The sequence below is a fragment of the Miniopterus natalensis genome, chromosome 1, assembly GCF_054644295.1.
Source record: "Miniopterus natalensis isolate mMinNat1 chromosome 1, mMinNat1.hap1, whole genome shotgun sequence".
Taxonomy (NCBI): Eukaryota; Metazoa; Chordata; class Mammalia; order Chiroptera; family Miniopteridae; genus Miniopterus; species Miniopterus natalensis.
Genome location: NC_142081.1, coordinates 161,773,549 through 161,792,860, shown reverse-complemented (window position 1 = coordinate 161,792,860; position 19,312 = coordinate 161,773,549). Strand labels below are relative to the sequence as shown.

The following is a 19,312-nucleotide window of genomic DNA, read 5'->3' as shown; positions in this document are numbered from 1 at the left end:
GGCTGCAAGTTGATTTTCTGATGTCCCCCGGCCTCCAGGTATTAAAGTGAGATTGTAAGAGTTTCATTATTTCCCCCTTGTTCTTTTATTGGCTGTTTCCCAAAATATAGGTAATCCTTGTGCTCTCATTGCTGAAGCTGCCTAATTCACTGAAGTAACCCATGCTGGCTTTTTACTTTCCTCCCTTACATATTTGCCACATGCAGAGGCTCTCAGGACCAGTATCTGCTTGCTTCTTCGAAGTGTAGCAGGTTTTACTCGTAAGGATCAGCAGTTTTTAAGCTACGTAGAGCCTTGTATTTAACCACTATATAATGATCATCCCATTTTTCAGGTGGGGAACTTGAGACACAGGTTAATTAACTTGTCTTAGGTCACACAACAAATAAGTAACAGAGTTTGGACTCAAACTCTGGCAGTTTGACTCCAGAGCCTATACTTTTAACCTCAATGAAATGCTGTGTCTTGTGTTTAGCTCATTTGACCATTTGATCAAAAGTTATGGGAAAGAAATAGATTCTTGATCCACTTCATTAGGGAGACTGTCACTCTGCATATCTTTGTGTTAAGAATGATGTGAGAAACTGGGAAGGGTACTTCACCCACCACAGAGGATGCCCCTCCCGTAGGTGGGTATTTACAATGCAGTTGTGGCCTCCTGTGTACTTCTAAATCCTGGGGAAGCTTAGGAGAGCAACGAGGGAAAGGAACTTACTAGAGTGGCAAGCTAGTTTATGACATGTGATTTTGGGATTTTATCCCAAAGGGATTGTTCTATTGGTTGCTCAGAGGCTGTATTTAATAAATAAGACAACTTAAGAAAGGTGCTTAGACATGGAACCTAGAGAGGAAGACCTGGAGGTGTTGTTACATCTTTTTCCGTCCCGTTTTGCAGAAGTCACAGATGAACTGCTCTCTGAGGAGTGTTTTCCTCCCTTGAGAACGCCAGGCCACAGAGTGACGCTCTGTGGATTCGGGCTGAGCAGAGATGTGTGCTGTGTGTGCAGGAGATTCCGTTATCTAAGCAGGAGAGGTGGGAACAAACCTACATCACATCTTTCAGAAATGGACAAGAAGTTTTTTCTCTACATGGAGACTTTCCCCGTCTAAAAGCTAGTTCTAACTCAGGGATCTTTGATATTGAATGTTGATGAAAAATCAATCAGATTTGTGATTGTCAGTTGCAGAACCACTGTGATCAATAACTACATTTTTAGTAATACAAACACCACACTCCTTACAAGTATTATCCAGATTCCAAATTCTGCCTATAATTTTTAATCCCCCCACGTTTTATGCTGTCCCTGATCCTCTAAAAAATAATCTCACACACCCTGTTTCTCTACTGGAAAGGCATTGCAAGTGTTTTTATACAAAGTCCTGGAGCTTTAGATATTTTCCTCCCAGAGATATTAAGACATTTCAAAGCCATTTTTTTTTTTCTAATTACAGAAGTAAAACATTGTATCTTGTGTTACTGTATATTCAATTACCTTATTTTTTAAAATTGATTTTTAGAGAGAGGGGGAGAGAGAGAGAGAGAGAAACACTGATGTGAGAGAAACGTCGATCGCTTGCCTCCCATGTGCACTCTGACTAGGGATCTGAGCCTCTACCTTTTGGTGTACAGGGTGGCGCTCCAACCAACTGAGCCACCCGGCCAGGGCTCAGTTACCTTACTTTAATGTTTTGCAAACACACTTGGTACATATTTTTTGTTTGCTGTTTAATTAAATTAATTAATTAATTAATGCTTGCTTCCCTTCCTAGCATATAAACTGTACTCTTTTTTTTTTTTTTTTAAATATATATTGATTTCAGAGAGGAAGGAGAGGGAGAGAGAGAGAAACATCAATGATGAGAGAGTCATTGATTGGCCGCCTCCAGCACGCCCCCCCAACCCGGGCAGGTGCCCTGACCGGAAATCGAACCCTGATCGCCTGGATCCTAGGCCGACGCTCAACCGCTGAGCCACACTGGCCGGGCTAAACTGTACTCTCTCACATCGATGTTTCTCCCTCTCTCTCTTTCTTTCCCCTCCACTCTCTCTGAAAGACAAAAAAGAATTGTCCCTGAGAGTCCCTTTAATGTGAAGCTGTTGATATAATTTTGTGACAGCGCTTTCCCCTTTAAGCTGACCAGGGCGCCGTCGCCGAGCGCCCTCCCCGGGAGCCTCTCGAATGGCGGTGGCAGCCTTGTTTACGGTCCCGCGATCAGCTGGGCCTTCTGTAGTCCGTTTACATTTGACTGCAGATTTCACTTCCAGTGTCATCACCTTGTTTCTGTGCTGCTCTTTCACCTTTGCCGGCCAACTCTCGCTGTGAATTTATGGTTGGGCGGTAAGAAGGCAACACAGCCTTCTTACAAACACACACACACACCTGTGTACCTGAACTGCATTCGTATGCGTATACCATTCTTGATTTTACCTACGGATTTTAAAGGGCATCTGTGGGCCTCAGCTTTGTAACATGACTGTCAGTTTCCAAATGCTGTCCTTTGGGGGGGAAAAACCAAAACAAGGGGAAAATAACCCATGACCTGGAAGAGATGCTAGTTAATTTTTCATTCCATTATTTTCGGGAGATGGGTCAAAAGGAGCTAGTAGGGCATTCAATTATGTGCTTGGGTTTGTTGGAATTCCCCCCTCAGGTGTGCAATGTTTTACTCGGGCTTGTTTTTCACGTGCATTGAAGTGTGACTAAAGCTTGGATACACCATTATGTAAAGAGGAGGCCCGGTCGTTAAAGATTCGCTCATCGGCTCGTGGTTAGTGATGGGCAGCGAGGAGCCTGTGAGGGCACGGCTCAGGCGTGGGCAGAGGGAGGGCGGGGAGGCGGGCACCGGGGCCAAGCGGCGGCGGGGCACTCTGCTGTCACCTCCCACCGCGTAGAAAAGCGATCGGACCAAGCTGGTTTCTGTCGCACAAGTTTGGATGGGTCATAAGTGGGGAAGGAGGGAAGGTCATGAGCTTGGACCTCAGCGCATCTGAGGGCTAAGGGTTCCTTGTCACACAGGACGCAGAGCCCGAGCGCTGTCCTTCGGGAGAGCCGTGGCGAGCTGAGGCCACGGTTCGGGACGAAAGGAGCGAGACGGGCTTGACTCTGCGGGCTTTAGGTTGGGGACAAAGCGAGGAGCATGTCCGCGGAGGGCGTGGAAGGGAAGCCCGGCAGCCTTGGGGACGCCGGACGGGCTCGGAGCTTCACCTTCCTGAAGGTCGTGCAGCCCGTGTTTAACCGCAGCATTTTCACTTCTGCAGTCTCCCCGGCCGCCGAGCGCATCCGCTTCATCCTGGGCGAGGAGGATGACAGCCCGGCGCCCCCCCAGCTCTTCACCGAACTGGACGAGCTGCTGGCCGTGGACGGGCAGGAGATGGAGTGGAAGGAGACGGCGAGGTGAGGCCGGCTGCGCAGGGGCGTGGGGTGCCTGGCGAGCACGATGGCCTTGGCTGGGCCGGCGGCAGCAGCCTTGACACGAGGCAGGACACCCTGTGCTCCGCTGCCACTGATGTGCGTTGTCATAATTTCGCCCTATAAGGGCTTAGCAGTAAATCTCCATCTACTTCGTATGCTACTTCATAGTGAAGCATTTTAGAGAGAGACTCAGGTACCCAGACAGCCTAGGGATATGTGTCCAGTCTCCACATGTCGGAGCATCTTGTGAGATCATGTTTGATTTAATGCCCGTTCCCTGTAGGATGCAGGGTGCAAAGACAGCAACTGGTACCCACAAACCTGCTGTTCTTCCAAATAAAAACTGTTCGTCTTTTAAATATCCAGTGAAAGTAAGTAGAAGAGTCACCTGAATTTGGAGTTTAGAGACCTGAGTTCAATTTCAGACTCTGTAGCCTGTTAGCTGCAAAACGCTGGGTTTCTCAGAACTTTGATTTCGTCACCAATAGAGTGGATAATAATGCCTATATAAGAGATGTAATATATGTAAATATAACATACACTATATGTCTATATCATATATACACACACATGTATATATGGAAATTCTTTGTAAATTGTTAAGCCCTACACAAATATCTAAGTTTTCATTAATCTCATAATAACAGAGCTTTTCTTTCTTTCTACATACATATTTAGTTATATACTCCACACTAAATCTTTGATGACATATAACAATTATGTAAGATAAAGACTTTGATATGATGTAGTTACTAGAGATCATTACATGGAGATTGTCATCATTACATGGAGATTCAATGTATTTCACTTTCATAAACAGAATCAGGTACTGTTTTAGGTGCTGGGAAGACAGAAGTAAATATGTTCATTATTTGCTCTTCGAGGGCCTCTTTTCATGATGTAGCCATTGTCTCTTACACCGTCTGTCAGTTCCAATAGCCTGGATATTTAAAGTCCTCCATGAAGTACACTTCTAGCTCATAAAACATCCTGCAAAAGGAGGCTTTTGAAGCAAACACTTTTTTTTTATTAGTATCTCCATTTCATTCTTCCTTTTTCTTCTAACAGAAAAAGAATGAGAGTCATACTGGTGCAGTCTGAATTAAATGTTGGGGAGATTTGGTCCCGTCTTGGCTCTGCTGCAACTAGCAGTTTAACTTTGGGCAAGTCATGTAGTCATGTAGTCTTCATGAGTCTGGGTTTTCTGTTCCATCAAATGAGGGTCATATTGGGTTACATCCTCTGTAGCATCACGCATATTTTATAGCTCTAAAATTCCATCTCTGTGTGTATGCTGGTATAGTCAGCTGTGATTAGAAGACATACTTTGACTCTTATTTTAATCTTAAAATTCTGTTCTAGTACTGATATCTATCAGAATTCAGGTGTAGCATTCTGTTTTTCTTTCAGTCAAGTGAAGACTACACTTTATTTTATATGACCTCTGGTCCCAGAAATGTGGAGAGATCACAGCTCACTATATAGGTAACAAAACGTTGAGAGAGATGAACATCTCTCTTTAAGGCCTTTCCTTTAAGGTTCTTAAAGATTATGATGGTCTTGAATACTGTACTATCCTTAAAGACTTGATTTCCTTGGAAGCATATGTCATTTTTGTGATGTCATTGGTCCCTGGGAGACTGTACTTCTGGAGAAGTGTGGTGGGAGTGTGCCATGTGTCAGGGGGAGCTGTCCAGGAAGAAACATACTTACACATAGTCTACGCTCTATAACTTCTCCTATTAATTAACTAATCATACATGTGATATTGTTTTGATTTTGCCTGCCTTATTACACTAATTCATCTGCAGGCAGGGACCACCATGTCTCTTTTGCTACTGTAATCCCAGTGCCTTGCAGTGCCTCGTATATAATAGTTGGTCAGTAGTATCTGTTGAGTGCAATTAGTTGAGAACTGATTGCTTTAGAAACAACTGTCCTACATATAATACTTTCTTAGAAGTATTACTTGACTGAAGTTGGAGGTCTGTGATTATCCATCTCCGATGGACAGACAGCTGAATGACAAACCCAAGGCACCCAGCACATCATTGAGAAAGCCCAGAAGGGACCTGTGTTTGATGTTTCAAACTGAGTCGTCAGTATGCTGACCCCGTCTGCTTTTAGTTCTCTCTCCCGTACTTCTTGCCTTATTTGATTGAAAACAAGTGGTTGGATGACTAATAAGCATCTCAAAATGACATGTCTAGAACTGAGCTTCTGATTTAGTTACTGCAGATAAGCTCCTCCTACAGAGTTCTCACTACAGTGAACAACTCCATTTTTCTAGTTGCTCAAGCCAGAAACATTGTCGTCTTCCTTGACTCCTGTCTTTCCCTATACCCCTTACTTAATCCTTTGGCAAATCCTGTCTGTTTACCATCAAAGATATTCACATATTCAGAATCTCACCATATCTCCTATTCGGTACTTCATAACCTGGTCCAAGTCACCATTCTCTCTCACCTAGATTACTGCAAAGGCTTCTTAATTAGCCCACCTCCTGCACCCGCCCTTCCCTCAGGAACTGTCCGCCATGACCTCTGTGACCTCGTCTGCTACTTCCGTCCCTCTTGGTCCCTCTGCTCCAGCCTCCCTGGCCAGTCATGCTCCTGGGTCAGGGGTTTTGCATATGCTGTTCCCTCTGTCTGAAATGCTCTCTGGGCCACATCCCCATGTTACCTGCCTGGCTCGTTTCCTCACCTCCTTCAGGTCTTTATTTAAATATGACCTTCTCAGTGACTGCCCATTCTAAAGTGGAAGCCTTCCCCCGACACTCTCTCCCCCATCCTCCATAATTTTTATCCTTAGCGCTTACCAGCATTTAGCATATTACATGTCTTATTTTCTCTTCCTAATAAAATCAAAGCTCCATGAAGGCAGAAATCTTTGGTTGTCTTGTTCACTACACTCCTAGTGCCTACAACTACCTGGCATGCAGTCTGTCATCAAGAAATATGTGTGAATAGAATGAATGGAGAAACAGAACCTTGATTGTTAGTTTACTGCTTCACCTAAATCCCGCTGGGAGGTTTTGGAGGTGATTGTGGCTCCAGAGATGATTCATATTTTCAGCAACTTTTAGAGAAAGGGGAAGGGGGAGGGAGAGAGAAAGAGAAACATCAATGTGAGAGTGGAACATTGAGTGGCTGCCTCCTGCACAGTCCCACCTGGAGATCACGCCCGAAACTGGGCATGTGCCCTGACCGGGAATTGAACTGGTGACCCCTCGATGCCTGGGACAATGCTCAGTCAGCTGAGCCACACTGGCCTGGGCAGATTAGCTGTGATTTTTACTTTTTGCAACGTACTCTGTTTCATAACATGTTTGCAGTAGTTTTTGACTGCCACTTATGGTGTCCGGTTTCCAGACATGATCGGGTTTTTTCTTCCCCCATGAGAAGCTTTCAGACCTACTAGACTAATAAAAGCATAGTGCTTAGAAGGAATTCATTTTAGATATGAGTCTACAGCATGAATATTTTTTCTGGCTAACTTATTAAATTGAGAATTTGTGTTTTTTTGTAAAAACCCCAATTGACAGACTTTTATTCCATAGAGAACCAACCTACCAGACTTCTTCAGCTTAATATACTTCGGTCCACACCCCCTACCCGTTTAAGTACTCTCCCTTTAATGTTCTATACTTTTTAGTTGACTAATGATCCGATATCACCAAGAATATCTTACCTTGAGTGTTGGCATACTGTAGTTTCAGTCCTGCTTCAGGAAGTTCAAGTTAGCTCACGTCTCAAAAAGTAAGGAGGAGGGTTTCAGTAGGAGGAAACATATCCCCATTTAAGTTTTGGAAACCACAGTAGTCATGTGAAACTATAAACAAGGGAAGCTTTTATTTATATGAAATTGGAAATACAGCCAACTCTACCACCTTCTTTTTTCACATCTCTCCCCTGCTCGTCCCTTTCCTAAAAGTCAGAACTTTGAATTTCCACTGGCTCTTCCACAGAGCTCAAGCTGAAGACTGTGCGGGGAGGGAATGATCAGACCTGAGAGGTGTAAGTGGTCAGTGGAATGCGAAGAGCACTGTGCTTTAAAGAGTGCTCCGAAGTGTTAGGTCATTGGAATACGAAATGGAGCAGTAATTATAATGGAGTATTTGGTATTAGGGAGGAAGCCTGTGTTTTCATTAAGAATTTCTAGGTGGCTATGTATTAGCGAATGGATTCATGAAGCAAACTGGTAAAGAGTAAGTCCTGGTCCAGCTTTGGTGATGGCCCCATCACCAAACTCTATTTCTTTGTCAGTCATGTCTCTGCAAAAAATGGTTATTGCCTTTCACTTTTACTTCAGCGACTGTTCCAATGGTCATTGTTGTAAGTGGTGAACTGTTAGAAGAAAATATGTTAAAGTTCACTCCCAGTGTGACTCAGATTTTACAGCCCAACCTGGGTAAGAAGGGAAGACATCACAAGTTTCAGCAAACTCAGCAAGCCAACCAAGGGAAACGGTATTGACGTTTTGCTGTGGTGGAACAGCATGAAGGAACGGCCCCCGTTGGCTCCCCTTTTTCCTGCACGCTGCCCACGTACCTCTGGAGAACCTGATTTCACGGCCTGGCCGTCGGACACCGACGCCGCACTTGTCCTGGGCCTTCGGAGAGGATCTGCGCCCTTCCCAGTCGGCATTGACTTGCCTTTGGAAAATTCCATTTGAGACCCAGTTTATTTTTTTGTGAGACAAAGGCTGAAGGAAAAGGAATTGAATCATTTTGTAATTATATGTAGTCACAACACATATAATTTTATATAAATATGCATATTATAACTTTATGTAACTTATACATATAACTTTTATAGCAGCATACATGTAACTTGCAGTAACTTTCACAGTTGATCTAGAAACTTAAGGGTTCTCCTTAAAAACATCATTTATCCCAGATATACACAAACACTGGATTTTTAAAATGTGTGATGAAGGCAATTACTAGTTAGCAAGAACTTTTATTATCATTTTAATAGTTTTATGAAGTTGGATTATAATCTAGGGCAAAGGTCATGCTATTTTCCACAGTAAAACTGGCATGTTTTTCAGTTAGAGGTCTTGTCTTTTCTTAATTATATTCAATCATATGATTGGAAAATTGCAAAATTCAGTGATTCCCAGTGAGTTTTCTATTTCTTCACTAAATGAGTTGAAATACTGTTGTTTGGCAGTCGCTCAGACTGTGTCAAACTGCAGTGTGCTTTATCATTGTTCTACGACCTTGGAATAAATAAACTTCACCTAATAAACTCCTTCCAAGGTTGCAAGAGTTTTGTAATTGCAAGCATTTAAAGAGCCAACTTCTGAAATTAATTTTCCTATAACATGTCCAGTACCAAGCAGAAGAAAGAGTAAGAAACTTATTGCAAATACACAGTTATTCATAGCTATTATGGAGGGTAGATAGTGGCTTTTAGTACGTTTTACAAAGAGAACATCTGTTGTTTTTTACAAGTGTAATTACACGGTTCTGAAGCACCTTTACAAATTCATTGGCACTCAGATAGGCTGAACTTTGGCACCTTGGCCTTTGCCTTTTCCTTAATGGGTTCTATTTGAGCTGAGTAGTTTTCAGGTTTTTTTCAAATATGTCCTTGATATGTGAGGACGATAGACATACCATGTGTAGTTTCTAGAATGAAACTCCCTGCACATAGTCTGTTTAAATGGGCAGACTATTACTTTATGCCTGAAAGCATATGTTGGAAGTACCTTGAACAATCAGTTCCTTGAACAATTAGAACAATACGTCTGAAAGGAATTTAATAGTCATTATTCCAGACTTTCCCTTACGCTTTGTCTGTGCTATGATATGACATCATCACAACATTCAGTATTTGCTGAACTCAAAGTGAAATAGATGCTTAACTGAACTATGAGATGATACTTAGCCCCTGGGAATGTGGATTCTAAGGAGCTGGCTAGTTTTGAGACTACATTTCATTCCTTTATTGTTAAATCGTGACTTAAAGAGCTGGTGTCCTCCAGGAGGGTGAGTAATGCTATTCCATAAATCCAAGCTAGTTAAGATTTATGATTTCTAAATATCTTTTAAAAACTTGTTCAAAGTCATATTGGAGTCCAGTCCTGTTGCCTATAATATACACTATAGAGAGGAATGAAATAAAAGATGAATCACAAAAGAATGCAGTGGTTTTGCCCCTTTACAATTTTTTTAAATTAAACTTATATTGTTTAAGTAGTTGAGGATGATAGTAGAAAAGAGCCATTGTCACACATTGTACGTAAGTGAGGCTTAGTTTTCTTTTAAGAAATGGTTTTGGCAATATAGATTTATGGCAGCTGATAAAAAGGGGGACTCATTTAGTAAAGATAAGCAGAAGTGAAGGCTGTGTAAAACACTCCCCTTGGCTGAGTTTCTAGCTTGCTCTTGTCATTCATCTTGGGCTTAAATTCTATGACCAAAGATTCTGCCCCTCAACTAATAAGAATACTCTTAGGAATAAAAACAAGGAGTCAGTAGTAGTCTTTATAGATGACATAATTTTACGTAACCCTGTCTTGGTTTCATATACTATGGAATCTTCTATCTTCTAGAGTCTTATCTCAAGCAATAAATTACGACATCAAATGTAAATGTGATTCACATGGCGGTTGCCAACAAACATGGTTAGGGAGTCTGTGAGCCAGCATGGAAAGATAACATACCTCCAGTTAACCAATGTAATGTGCTGCGTAAAGTGATTACTCTCACAATAACCCCAATTACCTGTTATTGTTTTGGCAAATTCGTAGCGATGAAGTTGAGTGTGATGTAAAATTGTCATTTCTCTCTCACTTCTATTTCTGTGGTTTTGATACCAGCCAAAGTGAAGAACTAATTTACACACACACACCACACACCACACACACACACACGAATATTAAGGGTCTTTGGAATGTTTTGCAACCACGTTGTAGAAATAAACAAGGTCCAGTTCTGAAGGTTTAAAACTTTGGTGGTGGTGTAAACCTGTAAAAATCTGCACTGCCTCCATTTCTGGGGGATGCAGGGGAAACGAAGAGGGCTTAGAATTGAGGATGAAGTTGGGACTCCGGTTGCCGTTGACACCTGGAAGTTTATTGGCTGGGAGTTCATTGGCTGAGTGGGTCCTGGAGGGAGACTCCTTGAAGGTGACTAAGATACTTCTGAATCAGTGTTGGGCTTGATTAAAATTCTAAATCTTCTTTGACAATGTGGCTGATCTCTTGATCTCTTTTCACTCCCGGTGCTGCTAATGTGTGCCCCCCCCCCCCCCCCGGGGGTGGTGAGTGGTCTATAAATAATACCTTATGTAGAGCTTCCTCTAATCCCTGCCCTTTGTTCTCATCTTTAGTGAGCTAGGTGAGCATTCAGCTTTTCTAGGGAAACATTTTTCAATCATTAAACCTTTGGGTGAAGAATGTAGAAAAACAACTTTTTATACCCCTGTTTATCTTTTTCAATATCTTTCAGAAGGTTTGAAGTGAGAGAGAAAAAGCATTTTTCTTTGGGTTATGATGAATAGCAAAATGATAATAATTTCCTGTCTTTTGTTTTGTTTTTTATTTTTAACCAGCGTAAGAACAGACAGTAGGTGTAATATGTGGGAAATTAAAACTGTCAAATGTGTTTTGCCCTCATTTCCATTAAACTTTTTTATTGGTATATATTACTAAGCTATCAAAATACCTAGGAGTCTTAGAAAGAAGCTGTGAAGGAGGGTTGTTTGTTCCATTGTTAAGGTTAATAGATCTGTTATAATCAGAAGGTGTGTTGTTCATTGAGCTTGTGTATCTTTAAACGCATGTAGAGCTAGATTTTAAGGAGGGACCGTGGGCCAACTGCGAAATATATGTTAAAGTAAGACATAGCAACACATGCTCACCCCCCTTAGACATTAAAGGGGAATTTTATATTTATCTGATCACACACCATGCTTCTCAAATATTTAAGATAAGTATTGGTTTACAACTGATATTTCACCTTGTATAAATTTGCCCCGAGAAGTCACAACAGAATTCTCACATTGGTGACTATTTTTACCCATTGTAGGCTCTACCTATATGCATGGTTTCGTAATGCATATTTTTTTCCTATTTTCTTTAAAAAATTTAGTTAAATAATCATTCTTAAGGATTTTGTGGTTACTGATAGATATATAACCAGGAATTCTTTGGTTCCTTTTGGTTTGTTTTCTTTCTCTCTAGCATTAGGGAAAGGTGCAGATTGGGAGCTCTGTTTGGTGTATTTATAAAAGGAACACAATTAATGATATAAATAAGCTTTTAAGACTCTGGGAAAGGAGACATTTTGGTAGTGGTGATGGGGGTGGAAACGGAGGGGTTGATGTTGCTGTTTCCAAGGTAGATAGAATACTTTTAATTGCTATTCACTATTCTCATGTTCCTAGGTGGATTAAGTTTGAAGAAAAAGTGGAACAGGGTGGAGAGAGATGGAGCAAGCCCCATGTGGCCACGCTATCCCTTCACAGCTTATTTGAGCTGAGGACCTGTATGGAGAAAGGGTCCATCATGCTTGACAGGGAGGCTACTTCTCTGCCACAGTTGGTGGGTAAGTATATTGTTGTAAGTTTGTATCATTTTTTTTCAGCTTTTCTACCTATTCATGAGTCTCCATCAATGCAGATGACTTCTAGTGTAAGCACAGTTGAATATTCTAGAACATTTATTCTTTTTTATTTTATAAAACTAGTAAGGTTTATTGCAGAAAATTTAGAAAATACAGACAAACATTGAGAACAAAATAAAGTCATTCATTGCACCTATATCCGGTCATAGTCATTAACATTTCGGTGTATTTTCACCCAGTTTTGTTTCTCAATCTTCTCTCTTATGCTTTTCATTTTTTATGTTATTTTATAAAAATTAATATTGGGATTATATTGTATGTGTACAGATAAGCATTTATTTCACTTATTAGCATAAGATTAATATTTTGAATGGATTCCCCACCCAATCTTTGGTTATATTGGACTGGATTTCTGGACACTAGATTTCTAGTACTCTTTGACCTTAGGCATTGAACTGAGCTTCTCTGGGCTTCAGTTTTGTCATCTGTAAAATAGGCTTTAAATCCTCTTTAGGAAGGAAAAGAGTCTAGTTCCTGGGTGGGGGCTGATTTTGTAGATAGTGATTTTGTGGAGAAAAGTTGTGTGGGACAAGAAGCCAGCAGAACACTCGGTTAGTGACCGAGTGTCATTGTACAACCACCCGCAAGCCAGTGAGCCTGATGGCGCAGGGCAGCTCTGGCATCTTTTGCAATTCGTGTTGTGTAGTGACTGTTATTGCATCATGCTGAACACCGTGGGCACACATCACTACATTCCAAACAGACGTACTTGGCTTTATTTTCTAGCAGAAGTAAGGCCTAAGCAGCCATATTACCCTTCAGATCCAGGTGCACTGAAAAACAGCGTGGACATGTTTGTTCATTGAGCACATCCTCAAAAACAGTGCAGGGCCTCTGCTTGTTATTCCTGGGAAAATTCCACAACCAGGTGACCACTGGACCTGTTTGGATGAGTGCACTTTCCCAAGGGGTCTGCAGGGTGCCTGCCTTGGGATTATGAGGAAGAGAAAAGGGTATGGATCGTGGCTCTGCAGAAAGTGACCGGTATAAAATTCCTGTGTAGTTTCAGACTTGCTGCAAAATCTCTTCGACTGTCATCAGACAAAAGGCTTGTCTATGGCATCGGTGTCTTTATAGACAGTGGGGAGGCTGTAGCATGTATATTTACAGAGAAGATTGGTTGTCAAATGAGGCATATATCTAGCAGATGTATGTGTATTCCATTCTTCAGAGAGCTCGTTGGTTAGATTTGCAAAGAAGCCCCGCACTTTTCATGCATCTGAGGTATTTAAGGTGCAGATGGAGAAGGGAGAAAGACTAATGTGAAGATGCTGGGTGGGCAGAATTAATGTTTATGCATTTATTCAGCAGTGGTGTGTAAGCTTCTGCAATGTGCCAGACACTGTCCCGGGCCCTGCAATTAGGTTTGCAAATCTCCCACTTTGTAAACGGGGTATGTTACAAATCCACGTCTACAGAGGTAGCTAGAAGATAATGTAAGAAACACTGCTCAGTGTAAAATTGTTCATATTTGACAAGGCAGGTGAGGCTGACATGGACATTTGATAGACAAGGAGAGATCTTGGACTATTGTGCGGAGGGAAGGTGGGGTCCACCTACAAAGACAGAAGCAAATGGAAGGAATGGTTTTCTGAGCCATTTGTTTCATTGACTTTTTTTTTAAACTAAATTGAAACTTTACTTTTATATGAAAATTTATTATGTTGCCTGGGTTTATTTTCCAAAAAGATTTTTATCATTGAAACTCTTGAGTCAATAGCTGAATGATGACTGTGTTACTTATCCAGACAATTCTTCGAACTGGAGATGTTAAGTGTAGCGAGTCTTCCTTCTCTCCTAATGCAGCTTCTCCTGCGTCTCGGCAACAGGAATATAAAATCGGAAACATTAGGGTTCTAAACTGGATAAAAGCATTCCTTTCATGGCAAACCTGTTCTTCACATACAATGAGGTCAGCTTTTCTCATAAAGCATCTTATGAACGAACTGGGGCATAGCAATAGGTTATCTCAGTAATACAAGTCCAGCTCATACCGCAGTAGAAACAGCAACAGGGAGAACCAAAACATGTCTCCTAAAAGAATAATTTGTATATTGATGATTCCAGGTTTTATAATTGTATACTAATTTCAAACAAACAAACAAACAAACAAGCACCTTACAGAACTGAAAGCATCCTAAGTAACAGGCTGCCAATAAAGAATCATGGTTAGCAGAAGTCAATCCAGTTTTTGAGTGAGAATTGCAATTTCTGTATTCTCAGACTTTGAGAACTTATCTGGAACAAAAATGTCTGAAATCAGACAAGTTGAAAAAATACATCAGAAATTTATAAATGCAGGGTAAAATGGACATGAGATTGTGACTGGGCAAATCTTCATCACCTGGAAGAGCCATCTTAAGGAGCTTCTGGTCTTCAGCCGCTGACCTTTTATTTTTATTTATTATTATTATTATTTTTAAATATATCTTTATGTATTTCAGAGAGAGGAAAGGAGGGGGAGAGAGAGAGATAGAAACATCAATGATGAGAGAGTCATTGATCGGCTGCGTAGCCCGCAACCCGGGCATGTGCCCTGACCGGGAATCGAACCCCGATCACCTGGATCCTAGGTTGGCGCTCAACCGCTGAGCCACGCCCGGCCGGGCCTAGCTGACCTTTCAGATGAAGTAGAGGGCAGAGTCCCACATTAATTGGAGCCGTGTTAGCCACTGACCGGAGAGGTTCTGTATTTACATTTAAGAAAAGTGCTCCAAGCATTCTTTGTTCTCACTTTAATTTTCCATTACTTTTTATTATCAGCTGTGAACTTTTTCTCTAACCTCCATGCATTTACTTTAACAATGGTCATTAAATTTTAAAATTAGACACTACTAGGTCACTTTGCGGAATCATCAGTTAGTAGTGTGTTTGCTCTATAGTCCCTGGGGCAAGCAGGCACAGGGCCGGGGTGCATTCGGGAGCTGATAATACAAACAGTGCAGAGGCAAATAAAGAGGCAGAAAAACAACTCATAAGTGAAAGAAAGAAAGGAAGAAAGAAAGGAAGAAAGGAAGGACCAGGTTTGCGGAATGCAAGGAGAAGAACGTGTTTGAGAGAATGCAACTGGCTGAAAAGAAATACTTAAAAATCCTCTGAGCCAAGAACACGAAGGGGGAAAAAAAGCGCCCTTATTTTGTTTTAAATGACAGAAGATGGCATGGGAAAGAGTATTGTCATTATTTGGTTATCAAAAATCATTATTATTTTTTAGCAGAGGGTAGAGTGGAGTTGTTAATCTGAGAATTATGTGCAGCTGTCTTAAGATGCATCTCCCCTCCACCCGTTTATCTCAACAAATGAGAAGAAAAAGTAATAATAGCAAGTGTGATTATCTCGAACAAGCAGTAGCAAGATTTCTATGTTTTTTGCAGTCCACCTGCCACTCCTCCTTAGTGGCATCCGATGCCGCCATCTGAGAGGCATCCCCTCTGCAGGCGCGAAGGAGCCTGGCCCAGAGCAGAGGGAGACTTGCAGCAGGCGCTTCTCACACGTGCTGAAAAATTCAGCCCAGTTCTGATTCTCCTCAGAACCTCCTCCTGGCTTCCTCATGAAGAACCCCTTCTTAAAGCTAATAGGAAAATTTGCCCTTAAAGTATATAAAGCATAAATAATTTTCACCAGTAACTTTAGTAGCTTTATTATTACTGTCATTATAATTCGACATTTAAAAAATGTCATTCACATCTGAAGCCAAGTACATGGGTATTTTCCTCCCCTCCTAAGTTACAAAAAATTATAAGTCATTTCAGGTATTTTATTATGATGGGAAATAGATTAGGAAAATGTAGCTCTGTTTTTGGAGTTCCCATTTTTGTATTTAAAGGAATTCCTGAGCTGTTGCTATGGGCAGATATGTTAGTCGCTTTTTGCTTTTTACACTTTATATACTCTCAAAATGGTAATATATTTATGTTTTATCACAAATCTGTGTTCATTTTTAAATAATCTAGACAACTATAACACACAAAAATCAAAATACCACAAATCTGATCCTGCAGAGCTGTCCTCCCAGCAGTTTTTCTGTACATCTGTTTACAGATATGAAAATTATTTTACAAAATGGGATCATACTACAACACTTTAATTTTCTTTTTTAAATTTAAAAGCATAATATGAATTTTCTTTTCATGTCATTAAATAGAAGTATAAACATCATTTTAATGGCTGCAAAATTCTTAAAAATCTATTATTGGGCATTGAAGTTGCCTTCAAGTTTTTATTATAAAGAAAAGAAGTGAACAGTTTTGTCATGCTTTTGTGAAATTAGTTGTTTCTTTCATATAGATTTCTAATGGCGAAATATTCAGAGGGTTTGAACATATTAAATTAGGGTTTTGCTATGTGGTTGCCAAGTGGAAAGGTTGTACTAGTTACTACAGTCATCATCCGTATGAGGAATTGTCTATCACACACACCCTTCATGCCACTGGGGATTAGCCTTTAAAATATTGTCACTTTGATAGATTAACAGATATCTCATAATAGGTTATATTGTACACATGTTTAAATTGTCTGTTAGCCTTGGAGTTAAATGTGTCTTGGGTGTTTGTATTTCCTGTAAGAACGTCACCTTTGGCCTTTTTTCTGTTGCATGGCCATCTTTCTGTTGGTTTGCAGAAGCTCTGCATATATCCATTTTTTGTTTGGGTCTAGTGCTTCCCTTTCAAATAAAGGAAAGTATAGTGTGATATGGAAAAGATCTAAACTATGAGCCAGAACACCTGGTTTCATTGGGGCGAGGGGCTGTTGCCTCTGATTAGGCTGTGTCTGTGAGCAAGCTTCTCTTGCCCTGTCTTTTCTCATCTGTGTAGCAAGAGGTTGAAGCGGATGCTCTGTGAGGTTCCTTTGAGCTCTGCTATCATCGAGGGCTGGCACATTCTTTCCCAGTTGGTAATGTCTGTGGGGTTTTGACACTGAAGGCTTAATTTCAGTGTAGCTGTGAAACGTTACTGCCCCCACTTTCCTGAAAGGTTTTGTAGTTTATGCTTAAAGGGATCCCTGCAATGGGGGCCATTTTTATGGAAACGTCATGAAGGGCATCAGCCACGCAGATGTTTCAACCTGTTCTAACCGGTGATTTCCAGGCATTAGTAACAAAGGGCTGGCTGTGCACATATAGGGTTGGTTTGAGATTATAAGGGAGGGCAGGAATAGAGGGAAGCCCTGCCAGGAAGGGTAGATAAGAAACACTTTAACCCACAACCCTGGAATTGGAGTAGGAGTTTGATAACACTTGACAGCAGATACGCTAGGGCTGTTTGTTTATTTTTGTGGTTCTGTGAAATGGACTTTCCACATTGACAAGACTTAAAGGGAGCGTACAGGGGTTGTGTTTGGTAGCACCTGATTATTTTGCTGTGGAGCAGAGGGTTCATTGTAATTACAGAACCAGTTCTGAGAGTTTTACTGAGTAGGGCTTGTGTAGTTCAGAATACTCAGGGCTAACGGCCATTGTCAAACCAAAACACTGCTGTGGGAGAGAGACCTCCTGCCTTGCCCAGGCTCCCTACCAAGTGGTCCAGCCTTATGTGGCATTTATGGCATCTGTGAAAGGCATCTGATGGAAAATCCTGGGTTCCGCCTCTGTTTGGCTCCCAAATAGTTGATTGTATACTGTGTAAATCATTAGTCTCTAGCTCTAGGCCGTGAGGCCAGTTCTCTGAGTGCTTGCTTTGTGAAGAAGAGCTGTCGAGAGGAGCAGCCAGGCTGGAGCACACCCCCTTGGATATTTCTAACTTCCCTTTACGAAAGGAGGGAATGCTTGGGCGGTGCTGTTATCCTAACAGCACCAGTTGATTTTCTTTCCTTCCTTCTTTTTAAAATTTATTATTTTTTCCCCCATCACCATTTATTCCTCCTGTACCCTTTTCCAACTCCTCCCCCTTTCTTCCCACCCCCCCATCCACACTGTTGACTGTGTCCGTGAGTTCTTTCTCTTTTTTTTTCTATTTTGCTCAATCCCATCCCCCCACCAGAGCTGTCAGCTTGTGTCTGTCTGTTTTGCTTGACAGTTCAGTTTGTTCATTAGATTCCACATATGAGTGAAGTCATACGGTACTTGTCTTTCTCTGACTGGCTTAGTTCACTTAGCGTAATGCTCTCCGGGTCCATCCATGCTGTCGGAGAGGGTAAAATTGTCTTCCTTTTGACAGCCAGGTAGGCTGTTTTCTTCTCTCCTTTTGTATACTGAGAACTTTGCCCTAGAGGAGAATATTGATATGTTCTAGATGCACCCATGCACCTGAAGAGGTAGGCATGGGGTCCATCGTTCTGGTTCTGGGCAGGGACAAAAGCTCTACCTGTGTATAAGGAGGTAGCATCCTGCCATTGAATACCTTGCACACATTCTGTGATGTTTTGTCCTGAGTCCCATTTTGGACAGAGGAAATGTCAAATTGTGATGTGACATTAGGGTGGGGTGCACCAGGCTACATTTATGTCATATTGCTGACATGCTGACTTGTGAGAAAGGGTTTCTTATTTAAATTTTTTTAAAAAAATTTTTTGTTTTTTTCAGTTACAGTTTACATTGAATATTATTTTGTATTGGTTTCAGGTGTACAGCATAGTGGTTAGATAATCATACACTTTACAAAGTGTTCCCCTGATATTTCCAGCACCCACCTGGCACCATACGTGGTTATTACAACAGTCTTGACAGCGCTTCCTATGCTGTACTTTACATCCCCATGCCTACCTTATTTTTTATTAGAGTAAAACTTTTCCTTCAGCAGAGCTACCCATGGAGCAATTTCTATGAAACACAGCCATCTTTTTAAGTTAAAACCATTCTTAAAAAAAGAGCTAATAGAAAATTTAATCTTTTTTGTAGTAAGACTAAGATATTAAAATTTCGTAGAAAATTCTAGTCAGGTTATACTTTAAAATGACTAACGGAATATACTGAATCTAAACAAGAATAGCATCCCTTCTTCGACAGGACTAAAGCATAATTTCATAGTTTAATTGCTTTTACTGGATTAATTGGTGTTCAAGTAACCTGATATAGGGAAAGGTATTGTTTTCCTTTACTTGGTCCTATTATAAAGAAAATACAGCATTACAGAAGAATTTGGAAAGCTGGATTAAAAAAATCAATAATGTCACTACTTTAAATTTAGCATATTCTTTAAGTTCTTTTCATATCATTTGTATTTCTGGCACACTTACTATGATAGAGTACATGAACTTTTCTAATCTTATCTTTTTTTCTTAATTGAAAAATGTAAATTACTGATTTATTGTGTTACTCATAGAAGAA

General features: G+C 40.9%; 1 protein-coding gene across 1 annotated transcript in view; it reads left to right on the top strand.

Annotated features, from left to right (window-relative positions):
- SLC4A4 (solute carrier family 4 member 4) overlaps positions 1 to 19,312 on the top strand; it is a 249,657-nt gene that overhangs the window by 70,500 nt on the left and 159,845 nt on the right. Inside the window, exons 3-4 of the mRNA XM_016207089.2 lie at positions 3,260 to 3,395; positions 11,810 to 11,970. Coding sequence (XP_016062575.1) covers positions 3,260 to 3,395; positions 11,810 to 11,970 — 297 coding nt within the window. The remainder of the gene's footprint in view (positions 1 to 3,259; positions 3,396 to 11,809; positions 11,971 to 19,312) is intronic.